The sequence below is a fragment of the Nicotiana attenuata genome, chromosome 5 (assembly GCF_001879085.1).
Source record: "Nicotiana attenuata strain UT chromosome 5, NIATTr2, whole genome shotgun sequence".
NCBI lineage: Eukaryota > Viridiplantae > Streptophyta > Magnoliopsida > Solanales > Solanaceae > Nicotiana > Nicotiana attenuata.
In genome coordinates, this window is record NC_031993.1 from 47,555,029 (window position 1) to 47,579,543 (window position 24,515).

Genomic DNA, 24,515 nt, shown 5'->3' on the forward strand with positions numbered 1-24,515 from the left:
ATGCTTTAGCCAATCTCGCATCTGCAGCAGACGTGGCAAAAGATGCAAATGCTTCAGTTGTACATTTATTTCATTCCATTCTCGAGCCTGATAAGAATGAGGTAAATTTTAATAATTTAACATGGGATTGGAGAAACGAGATTGTTGCTTTTCTGCAGTACGGAATCGTACCTGATGACAAAAGGAAGGCACACGCGCTCCGTAAAAAGGCTGCTCGTTACTATTTATATCAAGGAAACCTTTATCGAAAGATGTTCGGTGGACCATTAACAAGGTGTCTTGGACCTTCCCAAACAGAATACGTAATGAGGGAAATACATGAAGGACATTGTGGAAATCATGCGGGAGGAAGGTCGCTGGTAAAAACATTGATTCGAGCAGGGTATTATTGGCCTAAGATGGAAGAGGAAGCAAATAGTTTTGTGTCTAAATGTGATAAATGTCAAAGGTACGGGAATAATATGCATAGACCAGCTGAGTTACTGCATCCTGTCATAGCTCCGTGGCCCTTTATGAAATGGGGAATGGATATCGTAGGTCCATTACCACAAGCAAAAGGTCAGGTGAAGTTTCTACTTGTACTTACTGATTATTTCACTAAATGGGTAGAAGCAGGAGCATTTAAATAGGTACGAGAGAAGGAAGTTAAAGACTTCGTTTGGAGGAATATAATATGCCGCTTTGGAGTGCCGAAGGAAATCGTGTGTGATAATGGTCCGCAATTCATAGGAGCTCAAATCACAGAATTTTTTCAAAGTTGGCACATTAAAAGGATAACATCTACGCCATACCATCCAGTGGGTAATGGACAAGCGGAATCCACAAACAAGGTCATTATCAACAACTTGAAGAAAAGGTTACAAGATTCAAAAGGTAATTGGCCTGAGGTATTACCTGGAGTATTATGGGCTTATCGTACAACGACAAAAACAAGCACGGGAGAAACACCATTTTCAATGGTTTATGGTGCGGAGGCCTTAATCCCAGTTGAAATAGGAGAACCGAGCACACGATATGCTCAAGCAACGGAAGAATCAAATGATGAAGATATGCGGGTGAACCTTGATTTGCTCGAAGGAAGAAGAGAAGCCGCATTAATAAGGATGGCAGCACAAAAGCAAGTAACTGAACGGTATTACAACAGGAAAGCACGCCTCAGATTTTTTAAAATTGGGGACTTCGTGCTTAAAAAGGTGTTCCAATCTACAAAGGCCGCTAATTCAGGAAAGCTAAGTCCAACATGGGAAGGACCCTTTAGAGTTTGTGATATTGCAGGAAAAGGAGCATATGAGTTAGAAACAATGGATGGGAAAATTCTACCCTCACATTGGAATGCTGTCCACCTAAAGAGATATTACTTTTGAGAAAGTACGCATGGTCAGGTATCGCTATGTTAAAATTTTTCTTTGAATTGTTAAAATTTTACTAACGATTTTAGATGCTAGGCAAAAACCATTACCCGTGCCAAATGATGAGTCACGACCTGCACGACAAAATGGAATATTCTAAAATTCACAGCCCAAGGTTACAATTATGATGGAAATACACACGGGTTAGGCAGTCTTCATCTCTAATCGCATCTCCGAGTCCCGTATGTTTTTCTGTTTCAGGAAAAGGACCAAATTGAGAGAAACAAATAAGTGCTCGAGGCTTCATACTTCACCGCTCAAACACTTGGGAGACTGCATATTGTACACAGATACGTTCGGGAAAACAGATATGTAAACAAAAATCGAAAAACAAAGAGACAAGTGTCGAGCAGAAGTTACGGAACCTCAGCATTCATCATAGTGTTCTTTCCCATCAAAACAAATGAAGATACAAAACATTCATCATAGTGTTCAAACTCATGAGAACAATGGAGTCACCTCTCAAACCCTTCCTAATACATGAAGATAGGGTCATGACTATATACTGAAACGGGTTATAAGGAAAAACCTTGTTTGAATTATATTTATTTAGTAAAAATCTGTTACAAGAAAACAGTTACGAGAAAGTTATAGATGTATTTTAATACATGTGATATTCAAAAACTTGTCAAAGTTATTCCAAACAAAACATATGTGTTCCTATTTCTTTCATCGTATTGTAACACCATTATGAAGTTGAGACGTCTTCTTCATTAAGTGTCGTAATATATAAAAGGGCCCTCTTTTATAAGCCTCATGTTAATAAGTCATGAGAAGAATCATAAAGCATTTTCAAAGTTTAAAAATGCTAAACTATTCTATAAGTCCTAAATAGATAAGAAAAAGGCAAGAATAGAACATATTGAAGTACTAATAAACTTCTTGATATAGTTAATACACTAAGTAAAAACTTAGTCAACAAAAAAAAAAGTTTATACAAGTGCCCCATTATGATAACTGGGGACTTTTTCCAAAAAATCCCTTAAAAACTGACCAAGGGATAAACCCACCAATTAAGCAAATAAAAATAAAGTTTGAAAACATAAACTGGTCACTGAGAGGCTGGAACATCAGAAGTTGTGATATCAGCTTCACTTTCAGGAACGGTAACTTCTGAAGAAACAGCAACAGGAGCGGTTTCAGCTGGGATTGAAGTGTTAGATTCATCGAGGGGAGCAAGAGTCACGGAAGCTTCAGCTTCCTCATACTGAATCATAGAAGTTTCACCCTCGGGAGCTGGAATTGCAGCATTTTCAACTTCAACTGCCACAGCAGCGGCTTGTTCATTTAAAAGTTCTTCAGCCACGGGAGCTTCATCTGCCGGAGAAGGAAAGTCAAGTGGTTGTTGGGTCATCTCAATGGTTTTCAAAACCTTGGCCAATTCCGATAATAAATCCAAGTTTTCTTGACTTGCCTCAGTTAAAGCATCACGACGAGAGTTTAGAAAAGCCCAACTTACCTCTATGTTGAATTTCTCCTTAAGAAGTTCATAATTCCTTTCCCACATAGCAAGATCATTCTTTAACACTTGATTTTCAGCTAAAGTGGAATCAAGGGCAGCTTCAAGGGAGGCATGAGAACTCTCTAAGGCACGAACCTTATCAGAGGAGATTTTCAAATCAGCTTGAGCTTGAGTCAAGTTTTGTACTAACTCTCCTGCATACTCCTCTTTCTTGTTCAAAAGTGCCTTAAGTTCTCTGATTTCTTCACTTCTTTGATAACTGCTCTGAAAAGGAACACTCAAGGCGCTCCTTATCCTTCTCAGCTTTACTAAAAGAAGCCTTGGCTCCCGCTAATTCAGAAGTCAGAGTCCGCTTTTGCTGCTCCAGGTTACGGTTGCTTTCTTGCAATTCTTTTATCGTTTCTTGAGCATTTTTAAACTGTTCCTTCCAATTAGTTGCTTCCAGTTGGGCTTCCTTAGCTACCCTCTCAGCCTCGAGAATACTCTTATCAGACTCACGGGCTTTCTTTTCTAAAAGAGAAATTCTTCCCATCAATTCCGTGCCAATAAGGTTGGCCTACAAAGACAACTCATGAAAATAAGAATCTAGAGATAAAAAAAACTTATTAGAAAGTAAAGGAAGAATACCTTCAACGTAGAATGAACTATGTCATTCATCAAAGTTAAGCAACTGTGACTATCCATCTTCTTCTTCTCAATATCTCCAATTAAAGGCTCAAGCCAGACATCTGCTCCACCAAACTTCCTTAAAAGACTGTTATTAGCAGGAACCTCAAGTGTTACACTCCTCATAGCCAAACTTCTGCTACTGGAACCCTCCTCTGCATGCTGAACAGAGGAAGGGGGAGCTATAGAAGGAGGAACGGTAGAAGAGGTGAAAATAACAGGAGTCGAAAGAGTCGAAGCAGGTAAGGGAGCAGAAATTGGCAAAGAAGCAGGAACAGATAAAATGGGCAAAGAAGCACTTGAAACCAAAGGAGGAATAGAAGGAATAGGAATGGAGGAGGAAAGAGGAACTTCATCTAAAATCGAATCTAGTTCACCACTTTCGAAACCGTCAACGAAGAGACGTTGAGTGGATTCAATGGTGTCCCTTGGAATGGTTTCATCATCGGAAACAATATTAACTGGAGAGGAGGCACGAGCAGGAGAAATTTCATCTTCATCATCCTCAGAACCCTCTTCAACAACTTTCCTCTTTGACAGCGTAGCTTGTGCTCTCTCCAAAGAAAGAGGAGTACCAAAAGAGGCTCGAAGGGCAATAGCTACTTCAGCTGACATTCCTCGAATAGCAAATCCTGACAAAAAGAAGGATAAAAAGTTAAAAGAGGGGAAAGAATTTAACATACGGGAAATAATAAAGGACGCATACCATGAGTTTTTACTTTCCAACCATGTTTGTTGGAAATAGATTTCCAGGTTTGTGCTTCCATAGGCACGGTCTTCAAAATAGCATCTACCCAACCACGGAAATTAGGAACGGATTCCACATCTCCCATGGTTGCTACAAAAAAGCAAAAAAAGAATGAAATTAGAAAAGGAGTTGAAATAAAAAAAGAAACAGATACGGTAAGGAAGAAATACTTACGTGCAAGGTTCTATTTCTCAGGAAAAGGAATATTTGATTCACCCACCAAACCAACCGTGGGTACCGCAACGTAACGGGTGTACCAGCCTCGATCTTTATCATCTTCAGGGCTTACCAAAACCCTTTTACTTCTTGCAGTTAGGGTAAAAACACCATTGCGGAACAGCTTGGGGTGGTAAAGATGAATTAGATGAGAGAAGGTAAAATCAACATCAGCCTTTACCGATACATACCTTAAACAAGCTACTGCTCTCCATACGAGAGGGCCAAATTGAGCCAAACAAATTTGAAAAAACGACAGAAATCGAGTATGACTGAGTCGATAGCAGGAATAAATCCCAAAGTAAAGGGATAAGTATAAACAGAGGAAAAACCAATCCTATAAGAAGATATTCTCTGGTTTGGGTTAGGAATAACTATATGAAGGTCATCTCTCCAACGACAATCTTTTCGAACAGTGGAAATTAAGGGTTCAGTAATTAAAGAAGGATAGGTGTCAGCTCTCTCTAACTTAATTACTTGGTCACGAAGGGATTCTTTATCATGCTCGAAAGATAAGTCGGTTGGCACTATTTCTTCGACCAAAGGTTCTTGAATAGACTCAGAAGATTCTTTGCCTTTAGAAGAAGATCTATTAGTGAAAGAACCTCTAGAAATAGTGCCAGAGCTAGAAGAAGGAGTGATGGAACCAGAGGTACCACCACGAATGGATCCTAGGCCACGAAGTCTACCTCCTCTACCTCTTCTGTGTCTCACAGGGGCATTGGGGAAACTTCAAGAATTGGGACTCTCCTAGGGTTGTGATTTGAAGATGACATGGTAGAAAGATGTGAACAGAGAAAGATGTGAACAGAGGAAGAAGTGAATAGGAGTAAATAGTGAAATATTTGGTAAAAATTTGTGGAAGAAGGGTTAAGTTTATATATAAAAGCGACCGTCAAAGACTAAGAAGCGTAATGATGGAAAGCCTATAATAAAGGCAACTATCACTTCGTGAATAGTGGAGTTGAAGAAGCCTTGAAAAAAGGCTGCAAAATTGCAGAGCTAATGAGAAGGTGACACGTATGCAATGCATTAAATAGAAAAGACAACTGAAGCGTTAGTACTGTCATAGCATTAATTATGGCAAAAATTCCCTTTTTAATGAAGATCCACTTCCCAAATATTTAATTGATAAATAAATGGAAAGTGGGGGGGCTATCTTTATTGGAAAAAAACTGAATTTAAATATTAGAGATGACGTGTCATGACACGTGGACCGATCAAATAGTCAAAGCGTGGTACTCACTTAGAAGGCACGAGCAACAACAGATGCGGGAGAGAAGATACTTAAAGGCACGAGCTATTATTCAAATGAAATGAGACTCGTACCTGTTCGAGTCATTTAAAGCTCGAAGATCAGAAGGAATTGAAGACATGAATCTGATAGCGTAAAAGAGTCCAAATTCAGCATTAAATGCCAAATACGTTAGAGAATTTGTATTTAATAGGAATGATTGAGTAACGTTTCTTTTAATGTCATTTATTGCTCGTAATTGCCTCATTAAGACAAAGGCATTACACTTTCTCTTAGAATTAACTATAAAAGGAGAAAGTCACAACATCTGTAGGACACACGAAATATCATTGAGATTATACTGAAATATATACTTATTTATTGCTTTATTGATGTTCTCAAAGTCTCTCATTTCTTGATTATCAGTAACCCGATTTCTCTCTTAAATTCTAGCTTTAACCAAATATTCAGTTTTTTGGTTAAACAAAGGGCAACCATCTTTTTATTGATACAAGCTAAAGTACATAAAGATATTTAATCGCAATATGATTTTTTTTTTAATTATTTGTTAGTATTATAAGTATACACTCCGTATAGATTTATATATCTACTTAAATTTATATTTGAGTATTTATTCTTTTCAGCGAGTTTGACTTTGTATTTGTAGTTATAATATTTCTTATAAGTGACTATTAATATAATATGTGGTAAATACAAAAATAAATAACTTGCACATTTAAATAAAATTGTTGTAGTTGTATTATTCATATGTGTAGTGTACTCATAATTGTATTATTTTTAGCTACGAAACTATTTGTACCATAATCAGAGTTTGCGAAATTACATTAAAAGGTCATTATTGAATGATTGCTTTAACTTTATTTCTATTCCTTTTCTCTGAAATACTAATATTTATTCATATATTTTCTTTTGTATGTCAAACCATTGGAAGCAAACATGGATATCTCACAAAGCAAACTTGGATCAAAGTTCAATTATAAAAATATTTGTTTAGTTGATTCAAGTACGACACATACAATATTCAAAGAGAAGAAATATTTCTCTGATTTAAATATGTGTAAGGCAGATGTTACAACAATTTCTGGTAGTAGTGATTTAATTGAAGGCTGTGAAAAGCTACTATAACTCTGCCTATGGGAACAATACATACTATAGAGAATGCAATGTTCTCCTCCAAGTCCAAGAAAAACTTGTTGAGTTTTAAAGATATCCGCCGAAATGGATATCATATTGAGACAGTAGATGAGAATAACCTTGAATAGCTCATCGTTACCAAAAATGTCTCTGGCCAGAAAAGGGTTATTGAGAAGTTCCCATCTTTATCTTGTGGCATGTATTGGACAAGAACTAGTGCAATTGAGGCACATTCTATCGTAAACCAAAAGGTTACTGATTTCAATACTTTTGTACTTTGGCATGATCGGTTGGGACATCCTGGATCAATTATGATGAGACGGAATATAGAAAACTCAAATGGGCATCCATTAAAGAGTTCAAAAATTCTTTTAAATAATGAATTTTCTTGCACTTCTTGTTATCAAGGCAAGTTAATTATTAGACCATCACCAACAAAGGTTGGGATTGAGCCCCTGCGTTTTGGAACGTATACAAGGGGATATTTATGGACCTATTCACTCACCTAGTGAGTCGTTTAGATATTTTATGATTTTAATAGATGTATCTTCTAGATGGTCTCATGTGTGCCTATTATCATCTCGCAACCTCGCGTTTCCAAAATTAATGGCAAAAATATTTCGATTACGTGCATAGTTTTTCGATAATCCAATTAAGACTGTTAGACTTGATAATACTGCTGAGTTTTCATCCCAAGCATTTAATGATTATTGCTTATCAATTGGGATAAAAGTGAACCATCTTGTAGCTCATGTTCACACTCAAAATGGCCTTGCATAGTCTTTGATTAAACGTCTACAATTGATAGCAAGACCGTTACTCATGAAAATGAGGTTACTTACTCTAGTTTGGGGTCATGCCATTTTGCATGCAACAATGCTAGTTCGTCTCAAACCGACAAATTATCATAAGTATTCCCTGTTGCAATTAGTTTTGGATCATGGACCTAATACATATCATTTAAAAAAAATTGGATGGGCAGTATATGTCCCTGTAGCACCGCTATATCGCACCAAAATGGGTCCCCAAAGAAGATTAGGAATATATGTTGGGTTTGTATCACCCACCATTATTCTCTACCTTGAAACATTAACGGGAGATTTATTCACTGCTCGATTTGCAGATTGTCGATTCGATGAGAAATTTTTCCCAAAATTAGGTGGAGAAAACCAAACGAGAAATTTTGTGAAAATATCCATCATTATCTCATCTTGATCCACGTGCTTCTATTTGTGAAAAAAGAGGTGCAAAAGATTATTCATTTGCAGAAAATAGCAAATCAAATGTCAGACGTATTTACGGATCTGAAAAGGATAACAAAATCACATATCCCTGCTGAGAATGTTCCAATCCGTATTGATGTCCTGTTGGACAATCTTCTAGTGTCATAGATAATGAGTCAAAAGCACTCCTAAAGCGTGGATGACCATTGGGTTCTAAGGATCGAAATCATGGAAAAAGAAAAATAAATGCTCAAGATGACACTACGGAAGAGCCTCATGAAGAAATCCATGATGTAACCAATCTTGATATTCATGATGAAATCATTGAGCCTGAGACTCAAGAAAATAAAGAATTATTAATAAACCCAATTGATATTGAGACAAATTTGAATCGAGTGGATATAGTGGTGGATTATGTCTTTGCATATAATGTTGCATCTAGCATATGCAAGATAGTGAGAATCTTGAACCTCAATCTGTAGGAGAATGTCGACAAAGACGTGATTGGCCAAAATGGCAAGAAGCAATCCAATCGGAGTTGGATTCACTTGCGAAACGTGAAGTTTTTGTGCCTATAGTCCAAACACCAAATGGTGTTAAGCCTGTTGGCTATAAATGGGTCTTTGTGCGTAAAAGGAATGAGAAAAATGAGGTAGAAAGATTAAGGCACACCTTGTTGCACAAGGATTTTCACAAAGTCCTGGTGTCGATTATGAAGAGATGTATTCTCCTGTTATAGATGCAATAACATTTGGTTATCTCATTAGTTTTGCGGTCCATGAAAAATTTGACATGCATTTAATGGATGTGGTTACAACCTACCTTTACGGTTCACTTGATAATGAGATATACATGAAAATTTCAGAGGGATTTAAAATGCCTGTCATAATTCAAAGTCCGAGGAAATGTTTTCAATCAAATTGCAAAGATTTTTGTATGGTTTAGAGCAATCAGGACGAATGTGGTATAACCGCCTTAGTGAGTATTTATTAAAAGAATGTTATATAAATGATGTCATTTGCCCATGTGTTTTTATAAAGAAAATAATATCGAAATTTGTTGTACTTGCCGTATATGTTGATAACATAAACCTTATTGGAACTCCAATAGAACTACAAAACGCAATTGATTATTTAAAAAAGGAATCCGAGATGAAAGATCTCGGAAAGACAAAATTATGTCTCGATTTGAAAATTGAACATTTGGCAAACGGGATTTTTGTTCATCAATCTGCCTACACAGAAAAGGTATTGACCGATTTTATATGGAGCATATCCATTAAGTACTCCGATGATGGCTCGTTCACTTGATGTGAATAAGGATCTATTTCGACCTCAAGAAAAGAATGAAGAGCTACTTGGTCCTGAAATACCATATCTTAGGGCAATTGGTGCACTAATGTATCTTGCTAATACTACAAGACCTAACATAACTTTTTTAGTTAATGTTTTAGCAAGATATAGCTTTGCTCCTACAAGGAGACATTGGAAAGGAATCAAACACATATTGCGGTATCTAAAAGAGACTGCCGATATGGGCTTATGTTATGGCAATGAATGCAATCCCGATCTTGTTGGTTATGCCGATGGTGGGTATTTATCCGACCCACACAAGGCTCGATCTCAAACAGGCTATGTGTTTACCTGTGGAGGCATTGCCATATCTTGGCGATCGACTAAGCAATCAATCATAGCTACTTCATCTAATCATGCTGAGATGATTGCTATTCATGAAGCAAGTCGAGAATGTGTGTGGTTGAGGTCTATAATACATCTTATTCGAGACAAATGTGGTTTGAAATGTGAAAACTACCCACGATTTTGTATGAAGACAATGCAGCATGCATAGCGCAATTAAAAGGAAGATTCATAAGAGATAGGACAAAGCACATTTCACCGAAGTTATTTTTCACACATGAGCTTCAAAAGAATAGTGATATCTATGTGCAACAGATTCGTTCAAGTGATAATATGGCTGATTTGTTCACCAAATCTCTACCGACGTCAACCTTCAAGAAGCTGGTGTACAAGATTGGGATGCGAAAGCTCAAGATGTGAATTGATGCACTTCTCAGGGGGAGTTAATACGCGTTGTACTCTTTTTTCCTTACAAGGTTTTGCCCACTAGATTTTCCTTGCAAGTTTTTTAACGAGGCAACCAAAAGGCATATTATTAAACATGTGTACTCTTTTTCCTTTACTAGAATGTTTTTTCCACTGGGTTTTATTTTAGTTAAGGTTTTAACGAAGCACATTACCTATTGAGTAGACATTCAAGGGGGAGTGTTATGAATAGAATTGTACTTAGAGTGAATGTTTATCTTTTAGAGATTTGTTTGTGGCTAAGAGGGTGTTTGAATTGGTTTATTTTAAGTGTTTATTGGCTTTTAAGCACTTTTTTAGTTTGTGTGGTGTTTGACAATGATAAAAAGTGCTTAAAAGCACTTACTTTTAGGCATAAAAAGTACAAAAATAAGCCAAAAGCCAAAAGTTGGGTATTACCAACTTATGACTTTTGGCTTTTAGCTTAAAAGCTACTCACTTTTTATAAGTCAATCCAAACACCCTCTAAGTCATTATTCCTCCTATAAATAGAGGAGTTTTACCCCATTATAAATCATCCCAAAATTCAATAAGAATTAGCTCTCTCCTTTCTTTGCAATATTATTCCTTTCCTTATTGTTTTATTTCAAGTTACATCTTGTAGTGGTATTTCGTTCTCTTAATCGACTTCGTTTTCAAAATCAAACCAAATATGCTTTTCGAAACCAAAATAACCCAAAGTAAGGTTTTGACACTATTAACATTAACATTCTCCAAAAAAAGTTCTCACAATATAATTCCAACATAATACTTCCTTCCAAATTCATCTAAGAACTTGTCCAAACTACTTTTGGATTTTTATTGGGTTTACTAAAATAAAAATTTTTTAAATTTTATTTCAGATATAAGTATGTTTCCAAGAGTATTTTTCAAGAACACTCGGACTAATTCTCCAAAACTAAACCAGAACCAAATCCAAAGGCGTCAAGATCATTTTATAATGGCAGTTTGAGGGATGTAATGTCCTATTTTACTGATAGAAGTGAAGGGATATCATGATACACTTGTTATTAGATACAATTAGGCGTCGCAGCCGGGCGGATTAGACGGGTCGAAAACGAGTAGTGCAAAAATGGATAAACTATCCGATCCAACCCATATTTAATACGGATAAAAAATAGGTTAACCGACAGATAATATAGAACACCCCATTTGAGTCTTTGCAAAGGTAAAAGTTAAACTCATTGGTTATCCATTTTTTAAGTGGATAATATGGATCTTATCCATATTTGAACTATTTTTAAAAAGTTTATTATCCAACCCAATTTCATGAATAATCAATTTTTTATCCATTTTGCCAGCACTAGATATGATATACCATGTTAAACTTGCAATCTAGTTTTATCCATTCTTTTAACATAAAACTCCTCCTGTACTCTCGACGTGATTAGAGAAAGGTAAAGAGAACATAGACCACGAGCATAGATGTAGGGTAATTTCAACCACAACATTAACAAACGAGATATCTAATAAGCCGGATCAAGAAGAAAATTCTTTTTCCCCAAGAATTTAATTCAAGAGACAAGTAGAATCTCTTCTTATTCTATAATTCAATGGAATATATACACACGAAAGCTTGTGCTATTCTAAAAGAAAATGGACCTCAACTAGGGTGATCAATTAAGCAACTGCCTCCCTCATTCCTTTTTGGAAGCATTTGCTTATACTACATATTTTACATTGCTTGCAAGTTTCCTATTTGCAATACATCTTTGAAATTGGAAGCACATCTTTCTGAGCATTTGCCACTTTGATGCTGGAAAATGCCTTGCTTCCTAAAAACCAGCAGGCATTCTGTGCCTTAACATTACATAGCGATAACCTATATGGGATTCTTCCCCTTTTGATCATAGGCAAGTTAAATGAAATTCTTCCTTACTGGAAAAAGAACTTCCTAATTCAGATCCTTGCTTGTAGGCTTAACTTTTCAAGGGAGAGAACAATGTGAAGGATGCTCTACTGTAGAATTAGCTACTAAGTGTATTTTCATTCTGTGTTGCGTTCCGAACCTTGCAGAGTTTATGGTTCAGGAGACTTTGTTGACACAATAGCAGGGGGACGTAGTTCCAATGGAGTCTTGCCAAGTTCAGAATAACTTCCTATGCATATGGTATCACCTCTACCATGCCAAATGCCATCTTGGACATTGTTCATCTCTAATGTTCTAGCCTCCTGCTCAATAAAACAACAAAAATTAAAACCGAATTACAGAGCGAAATATGACATCAAGCTTCACAAACTACAAATCCCGAGATTTTGTTTTTGTGAGATCTATGCGCTTTTTGTTTATTTCAGCTTTCCTTGGGGACTGACTGTGGGTGAATATGTATATGACAGACAAAAGTGAGAAGCTACATGCAAATTCACAATACCATACGATACAAGTAAACTCTACTTTGGTTATTCTTTAATGCAGATTGAATAACAGAACAAACCTGAGATAATGTGCAGCATGGACAGGTCAAATGGAAGATGCAATCATCCAAAGAACTATCACCCTGAAGAAGTGTAAAAGAGCAAGACTTAGCTATCACAACAGTCAAAGACAAATGATAAGAGATCATGTAAAATACTGTGGCTAATCCACATATGGAAACACTCATTAGCAATTCAGTAGCTCAAAATACAAAATACAATAGAGAAGATATGAGAGAATGCGTAAACTGATAAAGAGGGTAGGTTTAAGAAGAAAAACTAAAGAAGATTGGTGATTCTTTGCACAAACTGGGTTGCGGAAAAACTATTAATAGCACTAGCTACGGTAGATTGATTAGACTGATCTTCTGAGGACCAAATATCTTGTAAAGGCAAAAACTTCAAGAACATATTCTACATACAAAATTACAAACTATGAAACAATTTTATCATGAGGCCAGTTGCTCTATTCTTTCCATGCTAGTATTAAATTTCAAATTACCTAGTAATATAATCACTGGTGAAAACACAAGCTAGAAGTCAGAAAATCATCAGAAGACCCTCCCACCGTCTCAGAGAGCGGGATAAAGGAAAGAAAAGGAGAAGTACTTCGAGCAATTTACTCGGCGTTCACAAGACTCAAATCCAAATACGTGTTGGCTGCTTCCAAGGGGTTAATATGGTGATGGAGAAATAAACTTAAATTGAAAGAGGAAATCAAAGGTGACTGGCAAGAGTCATCCATCTTAACCCCATAAAGTTTAAAACAGGTCAAGAGCCATCCATCTTACCCCCATAAAGTAAGAGGCGGGATGCAAAATAATGGTGCTGGAGGAGGATTGACAGTGCCTACGTTCAAAGTGGATCAAGTAAAGTATTGGTTCTTGCACAGGCTCAAGAAATATAGGGTGTGCACATTCCTCATTAGTTTTTGTATGTAGGCTTATTAAATCAAGGGCAACACTTCAACATCCAGATAAAGAGGAATTATAACAGAGCTCACTTCAAATTCTACATTAGGAAAATTGCGACCCGGTCCATTCTTGGAGGATCAAACTTTAGGTATCTAGAACACTGGCTATACCCTTCTCAATTTTTCCAAAACCTCATCCCTCAACTGCTCCCCCTTCCGTATTATCAAAGCTACTTCTACTTCCTCTGAATCCAATATTTTATGGTAATCTACTGCAAAACCACCTCAATCACGATATTCAACCACTTTCCCACACATAGCTTGTGCAACTCTAGAAAGGAAATATACAGGCAGAAACACAAAAGTAACAATGAAAGACAAAGATAAGGAATTAAAATACTCACTCTGATGTTGAACTTGTTTCTCATTTTCGTGCGGTGATAACCCAAATATAATCCAACTGAGATTATAAAACCACCGCCTATGTAGAGAAAGCAGTGCTTCTTCGTGACAATGAATGCTAACATGCTTAGGAGAGCAACAAGACTGAGAATCAAATAAATAGAGCCCTGCAAGACAAGTATATAAATCTATTTCAGTACACGAGTACTTTATGTATGCTGATAAACCAATGTTAAAGTATCAAACAGTAGATTTTCTTCCGTTCTTATCTAGAGTAACAGATTATACACAGACATCGTGTTATGGAAATCACCAATCCAGAGTCCACTACATTTTTTTCTATTTTAAGATGTACAATAATTAATCACCAAAACCCTTCTAGTTCTAACCAATCTATGTTGACAAGGTAAATTAATAATTTAAGATAGATTAATGTTTACCAACTACAATACATAATTAAAAGAGGCCATAGCTAATCGATATAATAGAAACAGATTTAAAGAAGACTTTGACCACGAGGGATCAGAAAGAAGTTGAGGGGGTGGGTAGGTTTAACAACATTGACTAACATGGATTTAAATGTGATAAAAATATTGACCTGAACAAAGCAGGAACCAAAACCAGCACGTTTCATATTCTTCCCAAATCTGTACCATGGGCAGCTGCAATACATGAACAGAAATTAAAATCACCACCATAATCACAATGACTTAGTTGACGATGAATTGAGAACAAGAGAAAAATGTGCAATAGAGAAATTAAAATAGTCCATTTCATGGCTAAAAATAGAAAATTCAAGCAAGACTAGTAAATTTTCCTGTACTGAAAGAGGGTTTGATGGTTCCCTATCAGCTGAAATCAATTACACCTTCCTAAAAGGTGTCCCCAATCCAAACAGAGGCTAACAAAACAAAAGAGGAAATGAAAAAGAGCCCAACTATCTTCTCCAAATCTGTTCTATACAGAAGATCATTCCTTGAATTTCCAAAGAACCAAATTAGAAACTAATATTTAATCAATCGATTCAACCAAACCTCAATCTCAACCTAATTGAAAAAAAGTTACTAACTTCAATTAACAAAACCCAAGAAAGAGAAAAGGAATAAAAAATGGAGGAGCAGCAAAATGAAGGACACAACAAAAGTAAGAAAATTCTAGTCAATATCGTAACCAAATACTCCAAAATCAAAAAACCACATCCGAAAATGTAAAAAACAAAAACATGAAATCAACAGGAAAGCTGGGAAAAAAAGATGAGAAATTTACCAAAGGGATTGAATAGCGATGCGACGGTCCTCAAGAGAGTCACAGAAAAGCTCGCCTTCCCACATTCTCAAAACAGCTCCTCCTCCATAATCATAACCAACATTTTCTTCATCTCCATTATTCAAATTCAACTTCACCCACTGTCCTTTTTGTGCTTGTAGTGCCACCGTTGAACACAACATATCAAAATCCACCACCCTCACCCCTTCCAACAACCTCTCTCCCTCTTCATCCACTTCTCTCTTTTCCATCACATCCATTTTCTTCCAAAATTGCTCCTTCAACTGCACCTCTCGTTATAGCAGATTTATATAATCAACGGAATTAGTATTCTGGGTTGAGGCGCAGTTTTGTCCGAATAGAACGGAATAGATATAGATGAGTTATGTAATAGCAATAATAATTGTTGGGATTGAGACAAAGTTATATATTTGGTAATGAGGATCGATGTGGAGCATAATCTGTTGAGTTATTTATTGGGAGGAGGATATGGTGGCTGGATAATTGGTGGCGATTCTATTATTGGCAAAAAATAAAAAGGCATTTTGGTTGGCGCGAGAAATAATGATGGTGGGCCCCTTATTATAGATGACAGATACAGCTGGTGACACGTGTGCTCGTGAATATAGCTTTGGAGGGATTTTACTTGAGAAATATATCTGACTGACATTAAATCAATAAGAAAAGCATTCATTAATTAATGCATCATATGGGGAAAAATTAGTGCAACATGTGATTCTTGGATTAACAGAGGAACTATTTTAGTCTTATTCACACCATCATAATTTTTTCTTTTTTCCACAAAGTCAAAGAGGAAAAACTTATACACACTGATTTTTATATTAGACTAAATAATACTACATGGTAAATGTTATTTATACACACTACAGATTTAACTATGATGAGTTTACTCATATTTGCTGGGATTTTTTTTACTCATATTAAGTTATATATAGCATAATAATCAAGATGATTTCATGTAAACATCGAATATGAAAAGTCTTTTTCGTCAATAGTAAAGTAGGCAATACCTAATTAGAAGATAATATCGATCAAACTCACAATAGCTAAAAGCAAAAGTATGTGTGTGATAATAATGTGCCTACATTCACTCTTTTTATTCAAACTCTATATGAAATAAAAAGTCAAAAAGTATAAGCGTGCAGCCAAGTTAATTAAAAAGCTTGGTCCTTTTTAACTTAATTTAAATTAATTCATAATTATTTTAAGGTTTTTGGCATTTATAATTCATTAGCTCAACTAATTCGAATTTACCGTGTAAGTTCATTAAGGAGAAAAAAATATTTCTACTAAGTATTGTGATTTGCATTAATTATTCTTTGATTTCATTCATTGTTATTTTTGGACCACTTGAAGCAAAGGATTGTAAATTGAAAGGGGTTGACTTAATGATAGCAGTGTGAACTGGAGCCAGCCTACCTTCTATTAGCTGTATCTATATGTTGTATGTATTTGGTGGGTGTTGTGCTAATTATATTATTATTGGGGTCTCAATCATTATTGATCATGAATTAAATGCTCTTTGATTCCTAAACAACGTTATAAAATATTAATTTGTTACTGGATCCTTTTTGAGAATAGAGTTAGAATATTATTTTGTCTATATATAAAGATAGGATGATGAATATGACCAATAATAAAGCAACTTATATTAAATAATTCTGCTAGTTGTGGCTGATGATTGAATAAATTTTATCTTTTATTTGATTTGTTTGGACGAGGACGGAAAGATGATTAAAATTTAAAATCTTTTTCATGGAGTTTAAATGATGCAAAGAAAATGTTAGTCCACTAACCCCGCCTTTCTTCCTAACGCCAACGAATTGGATCGAATTTATTACGTCTAATTCAAACTTTATATGTATGTAAATAAATAAAAATACGTATATATATAAAGAACAAAAACTCTTGCTCCTACAAGCAAGGCTGTAAAGCGGGAGAAATTCAAAAATAGTCATATTTAAGTGGTCGTTCAAAAATAGCCCAGTTTCAAAAGTAATCGAAATCTAGCCACTTTTCATGTAAAGATAAATTTGAGCGAAAATAGTGTCCAAAACCCAAAAAATACGCCAGTATATTATGCTGGAGTTCCAGCATAAGTATACTTGAACTCCAGCATATTATACCGGAGTTCCAGGATAAGTATGTTGGAACTCCAGCATAATATACTGGAGTTCCAGCAAAGAATACCGGTCCAGTATAATATGCTGGAAGTTCATACACAAATGCTCGAATCTACACTATATTATGCTGGAACTTTCCGTGTGTTGGAGTTCCAGCATAATATGCTGGAAGTTCATACACAGGTGCACCGAACTCCAGTATATTATGCTGGACCGGTCTCTGTTGCAGCAAAATAGTGGCTATTTTTTATTGACTTGGTAAATACTAGCTATTTTTGAATGACCAGTCTGAAAACTGGCTAGACCGTGCTATTTTTACCTGTAAAGCTGAAACAGACCAGAAAGCTAACAAAACATAAAAGTTTCACTAAGTAAATGATCCTTTCACGTAATACAACTTGCCACAATTCCTATAGCCTCTTTTTCAGGTTTCTGCGTACAAAAGCGTAACTCCAATTTATCGTTTTCTAGTCATTTCTATTTGCGGTTTTGATACAAACGGAATTTCGTTCAAAGGTGGCATTACTGAAAACACGGAAGAAGGAAATAGGCGAGGTTTTCGATTCTTGTTTGATGACTTTTCACTTTTTCAAAAATCGAACATGTTCTCTTATGCAAATCTTCCTTTATCACAACAATTACACAAACTGAAAGCAGTGTTTTAGGGAAGAGTTTTATGGTTAAAATGTCACAGTTTAAAACTCACGTACACGTTCGAATCATTGAAGCCACTATTATTTGATTAGACCCATCTTGATTTTTGAAAAAGAACTTATAGGGCACTTAAAGAGCATGAAACCTTAGTTTAACTATGTTCAGTTAGTTAAATTAAAAGGTCTCGTTTGATTCAACTCATGAACCCACTAAGAGTGTAGTACATCTTATTTTAATATGATAATACAACTAGATAATAATAACAATAAATTTAAAAAAAAAAAAAAATTGGGTGTGTACAAGGCATATAACAAAAAGGATTCCTTGGTCATAAATTCACAAAATAAAAAGGAAGCAGGAACGGTTTTATTTTTTAAACTAGCAGGTTTTGTCTTTTTTTTTTTTAGCACCCTAATTGAAGTTGTGGAGATGGTTCAATCACCATTTAATAAAGTAGGAAATCAAAAAGAACTTGTAGAAATGAAAGTGCATTTACTCCTTTTTACCCTTTCAAAGGTGGGGAAGGATTCGTGATCAAGTCCAAGTTGGTTTACCCATGTTTTTGTATTTAAAAAATAAAGCAAAAGCAGTGGTGGGGAACCAAAGTGGCCTAGAGGACAATGATAAAAGAGTTGTCTATTTGGATAAGGTTCAGATGAAACACCTCAACTGTTGCACATGAATGGTAAGCCTTTTTGTAAGTTGCAACAATTTTGGCCATTATTTCCCCGAGTTCCAAAAGGTCACCTACACATGGACCAATTGACCATACTATTGTATTAAAGTTGTGGCCGACTAGGAGAATGTGTTTTTCCTCAATCTTTCGCTTTCGGATATTTGATAATGCCATTTTGTATACTTATAGAATTTGAGCGGCTCAAAATTGACGCTTTCATATTCAACCTACTTTCCTTCACTTGATTAGATCATTCCTGGAATATAAACACTTGACCTAATATTTGATAGGTTTAATTATTAGAGTTCAATTCATGACTCGGAAATTTCTACTTTTGTTTATGTTTTTTGGACGGCAGGATTCAGTTTTTCATTATCATACTTCCGGTTTTGCTGTTTGGCTTTTGAGTTCTAAATCAGCCCCCAAAATAAACATGAAAAGAAATTTGAAATTGTTCTTGGGGATGAGATTAATGTTTAGCTAAAAAGAATGAAAAGTTGTTTTGATTTTGAGTCGAGAATAGGTTGACAGAAAACAAGTCGCAAATTTCCTCTCCCTTCACCAACCCTCAACGTAAATACAGTTATATGAAACTGATAGCTCCATCCAACTCCAAGAGTGGATGGGGTAGTTTGCCTAAGATACAAGTGACTAAACGAACAATGAAAAGCGTCAGCTACCGCTGGAGGAGCGAGTTTCAATCAATTTTCATATGAAATAGAACCCTTGTGAAATGGAAATGCTATAAGTTACAGAAGTTGCTTTCACAGAGCTGTAGTTGAACAAACACAACGAAAGAAAATACTGAGCGTTCCTTGTAGAAGACAGTAAAACCAAATTTTACTACAACATAACAAAACCACTTTAATGCGCAAGCTGGCACACTGCAGGTTATGTCTTCATGGCAGGTCTCACCAGGCCCAACCCGCTTCCACTCCCCAAGTGTTTGAAGTCTTTTGCTTCAAGATTATCTCCATGGCCAGCAAACCCTGTTCCTCCCTTTTCCACATTCACCAGATTTCTATCTTTACATGGTTTGTCACAGACCACGCAAACCTTGTCTACAGCCACAAATTTCTCTGCACATTTCTTGCAGAAGACATGTCCACAAGTATTAAGTGCTACAAGTGACGAAGTATTGGTTAGTGTGACCTTGCAACTGGGACATATGAAATTCTTGTCAAGAGACTTGGTTTTCTTCTGTGCACTGGTATCTTCAGTAAAGTGAATAGGGAAAAGGTTTTTCATCTTAAGTTTTTCGTTCCCTTCAGGACAAACTGTGCTTGTGGATGGGGCATCCACTTTAGCAGGTGCATCTGGTGTTGCAGAGGGCAGCCAAAATGCTTTCATGGTTCTAAGTGCTTCCTCCTCGTAAGAAGTGGTCTTCACGCTATTGGCCCCATGGAATCCATTCTTGTCTCTGTTGTAGTTCTTATCGTTGTACTGGGGCACTGGACCATGATTCTGTTGATCAAATGCCTCAAGCTCCCTGGCTTTCTGCAGCATCAACCCCTCCTCTTCATCTTCTTTTTCTTGCTTCTGCTGAGCTGCATGAGCAGCCAACTTTCTGCAAGACAAAGTAACAGCTTCTCAAATGAAATTTTCCAAAGGATGATTCTGAGATTACACACAAGTATGTTCCCACCCCACACCCCCTTTCACTCCTCACTGCCTTTTTTTTCATCAGAGAAGTGCAGGTTGAAGAAAGATCTACAGATGTATTAGTCAATGTTATCCCTTCTAGGTGGAATGTGGACAACTATTTTATTAGTAGGAGGAACTAGCAACAGACATTGCAACTTAAGATCATGTAGCTGTATCCTTCGAACAGGCTGCTGTGTTCACTTGAAAGGGATTCCAAACAAGTGTTCACTATTCAGTACGAAGACCTTTATTAGCTAGTTTATCTAGTACTCCCTTCTCCCACCAAGTTATGGGACACAATTTAATTGGACTTGGAGACCAGAAATAATTTTGACTAGCATATTATCATCAAAATAATAGAAGGCAAACATTAAGGTGGCTCGTGAAAAATTTCAGTGTTATCCTCTTTTTCTTTCACTGCCATATTAGTATCGGACTGAAATGAGCTTAAATGGTGTCATGGATAGTAAGGATTCACATTATCATACAGCATCTCCAATTTGCTTGGGATTGAGGCATAGTTGTTGTACTTGCATTTCGGTATAGTGGTAATAGTAAAGAATAGCATTAAAGAAGCTGCTGAAAAATAATAGTTCCCTTCTTAAAACTAACCATGTCATCAAATTATTGTAATTTGCAAGTGCAAGAGACTCTAGTTTATATCAATAACTAAACAACAATATTGGGGACCAACGATGCACTATTATATATCTTGCAAATCAGCACCCTGTCCAAATGATATGGGTACATTTGCAGCTAAACCAAAACTCCCTTAATTGATATGGCATGTAATAAGTCAATTCCACAACCACAACATAGACTAACATATCCAGAGGCGGTATTCAATAATCCACATTTAAACATGATGGGTTCAACCTTTATGTTCTTATCACCAAACCCATTATATCATTAACATTATGGATTCAAAATATAACATTTATTGAAATTTTAGTTTTCACATATATCCAAGCTCAATGTCAAATATGCTGGGTTTAGTCGAACCCATACGTTATTATCTACATCCACCACTGAACATATCAAACAGATCTTCTTCAAGATACACTGCACCATAACTCCATAAGCACTATCCTACAACCTCAGACATCAAACAATTAGCAAATCCTAACTAGAACTACATTAAGGACAAAAAAAGAGGAGCCTCTTAACCAATGAGATATTATGTGTTTTGGTGTCAAATGGATGAAAGCACTAGCTATGACCCTCGTAGTTGCTAATTTTGAGATATACTGCAGTATCCTCCTCAAACTACTAGTCTCCCAGCATTATAAAGCCATCTCAAAGTTCCACTTACCAATCTACTAAGAAAATTTAACTTAAAGCCAACCTCCACAAATCACTCCTCAATTAAAAACCACACATATTGTCAGTTTCTCTTAGCTGAAATAGCATTCACAAGCAGAATTTTACAAACCTGGACACAAAATTGAGAAATACTACAAAGTAAATGAGATACAACTAAGCTAGCCATAGGATTTAAGTAAGGGCAAAGCAAGACATATTCATACCAAACGCACCTTAAGCATAAAAATAAACAAGGCAATCCAAATAAAATTATATTTTTCAAATCTACAAAAATAGGCACCTTTGGATATCCTTTTTTTGGGACAGAAGGCATTCTAGAATGCACTCTTTGCAAAAGACGTGTCCTTTCTGGCAACACAAAGGATCGATATAGGGTTTTAAGCAAAGGCAACAAGCATCGAAAGGCTTAATTGAGTCTTTTCCCAGCCGCTCCTTCTGCGTTCCGTACCCTAACTTTCGCTTCTCATCGTATGTGAAAAAGGCGAGATCGTTGTTGTTCTTCGAGTGTCTCTGCGGCATCTCTCTAAGTCCTAATGTGATTCAGCTGAATTTGGGAGGAGGGGTTTTGCGAGTTGGGGAAGAGAACGAACAAAGCCCTATGCAGGAAGATCTATGATGAAACTGGATTATCCAAATTCCAATCGGGTCAGTCGCAGTCGTCGGTTTTCCTTAGGGACTTATAGCGTGACTGGCGGTGACAAAATGTTGGTACACGTGGCTTCTCTTTTTCCATTCTTTTATTAGGAGTACTAGTATTAGTACCCACATAATGTGCGGATTGTTATGAAATACTTGATTATGATGGATGTCCATAACTCCTAAGGGAGTAACACCCACTACTCTTCTCCATTAACATCCCACTACTTCTTACCATTATGGATGTAATTCTCACACCTCCATGATCTTCCCCATGTTCTCAATAGTTAATACCATGTTTATGGAGTCCCTTTGTATTACCTATATCATCCTATAAATAGAAGGTTTGGGCATCACATTGTACACACTTGAATACATGAAGAAATAAGATTCTCTCCTCTCTATCTCTCTACATTGTTGTCTATCTTTTTGTTTTATGTTATTACTTTGAGCTAAGTTTCGTAACACGTTATCAGCACGAGTCTCTAATCAATTGAGTTATAAAGGTCTAAAAATTTGTTCTACATAAGAAAAGGTTGCAATCGAAAGCCAATCATCATATTCTGATAAGCACATGAAAGAAAAGGGAAGCTCAGATGTGCAACTCATCTTCCTACAAATTCATAAGAGTGTGGAGACCGTAATCACCACATTGATCGCAAATAAGCTATCTCAGCAAACCCAAGAATGCATCAGCGGAGAAACTTTCTAGTGTACAGATACGTTCTTCACCATTTTTGAACTTTCCATCTTTGCATTAAATTATGTGTAATATGTGGACTTGTTGATGCATGAATCTGTACCGGTACATCATGTGAATTTTTTTTTTTCAAAGCTTATGATTAACAAGCCATTAGATGTAAATAGGAACTACCTATGACTAGTAGTGAAACTTAAGAATCTATGGTTTTTAGATGTGCTACAAATTTTACTAATCTTTATTCCTATTAATGCTAACCGATGGGAGCGCTTACATGAGATATGCATATACTTCACTATAATTATTTCGCATCTATTCAAATTCTTCTATGACATATTTTATATGTGGGGCCTTGCAATATAATTGTTTTTAGACCGTAATTTTGGTTTAAGTTTCTCTAGTTGGAATATGGTGTCTTGATTTCTTTTACATGTGAAATCAAGGAAATATAAGTTTTCCTTTATTTTCGGGGTGCTTAGTGATTTGTTATTTATTCTTTTCTTATGAGCTCTCCAATTTAATATTCTGAGTTATGCAGGGAAATAGGAAAATCTGTTTTTTGAACTTTTGGATTGAAGGATGCGGTAGGGGACTTGTGTGGTAATATAAATTAAAGTGCTTAGCCTCCTTGAGGTCTGTACAAGCCTTCCACAAAGGATTAGTATGAATTGGTCGACTGGCGATGCCTTCCATAAGTCTTGTGACGTTTGATGTCATTAGCATTACAAAATTTTAAGAAGTTTATGACCACCGCACGTGATAATATTTTAAAGGCTCAAATGTCGTCCTAGTGAATTTTGGCCTATTATGCCGGAGATTGAGGGTAAGACGGTGGGTTCAAGTCCCATCGTACTATGTTGATGAAAAGACGTTGGATTCGAGTTCCAAGGCATTATGGCCTAACATGCTTTTATATGGGTAAGGCAGTGGGTTTGAGTCCCAATGCACCATATTGATCATATAATGATGACTAATGAAAAATTATGTATTTTTCATGAAAAAGCATGAAGCGTGTCCCACTTGATTTGCTCCATTCTTGAAATGAATATGATAACGGTGCATAATAGGTCTAAATAAAGACAAGTGGTTGACCGATGAACATGGCCGTGCCAAAGATCAAATAATAATAGTCATCATTATGATAATTATAAAAAGGAGAACAATAAGGGTTCTCAAAATAATCCTTCAAAGGTGAAGGAAATGTGTATCAATTTGGTGTGTAAATATAAGGTACGTTCAGACGATTATAGTCCATTTTTTTGAAAGAATGCGACTTGTAATAAGCATTGTAAATGCAGACTCATTCCTGAAGTGAATGTGAAAATATATATGTGATACAAATTATGCACAAGAATGTATTTATGCATGGTTGAATAAATACTATAATTCACCTCTACGGGAGGTTTGAGAGAAAGAAAGATCATGAACATTACTATGTGGTTACACGAATATGTCATTGGTCGTGTACATGTGGTACGCCGAAAATATTTCGCCATGCCTTATAAAAGGTTATTAAAGGCAAAAGTA

The 24,515-nt window shown here is 36.1% G+C and overlaps 2 protein-coding genes across 2 annotated transcripts; both read right to left on the bottom strand.

The window, feature by feature from the left end:
* Nucleotides 11,679-15,722, bottom strand: LOC109225780 (cell number regulator 2). Its single transcript, XM_019390555.1, has 5 exons — nt 15,212-15,722; nt 14,544-14,607; nt 13,948-14,112; nt 12,651-12,713; nt 11,679-12,387 (listed from the first exon to the last, which is right to left on the bottom strand). Exons 1-5 carry the CDS (start codon nt 15,469-15,471, stop codon nt 12,235-12,237), a joined length of 705 nt encoding a protein of 234 aa, XP_019246100.1. The 5' UTR covers nt 15,472-15,722; the 3' UTR covers nt 11,679-12,234.
* On the bottom strand, nt 19,363-22,311 carry LOC109225781 (nitric oxide synthase-interacting protein). The gene is made up of 2 exons (XM_019390556.1): nt 21,933-22,311; nt 19,363-20,252 (listed from the first exon to the last, which is right to left on the bottom strand). The coding sequence occupies exons 1-2, from the start codon at nt 22,169-22,171 to the stop codon at nt 19,577-19,579; spliced, it is 915 nt and encodes a 304-aa protein (XP_019246101.1). The 5' UTR covers nt 22,172-22,311; the 3' UTR covers nt 19,363-19,576.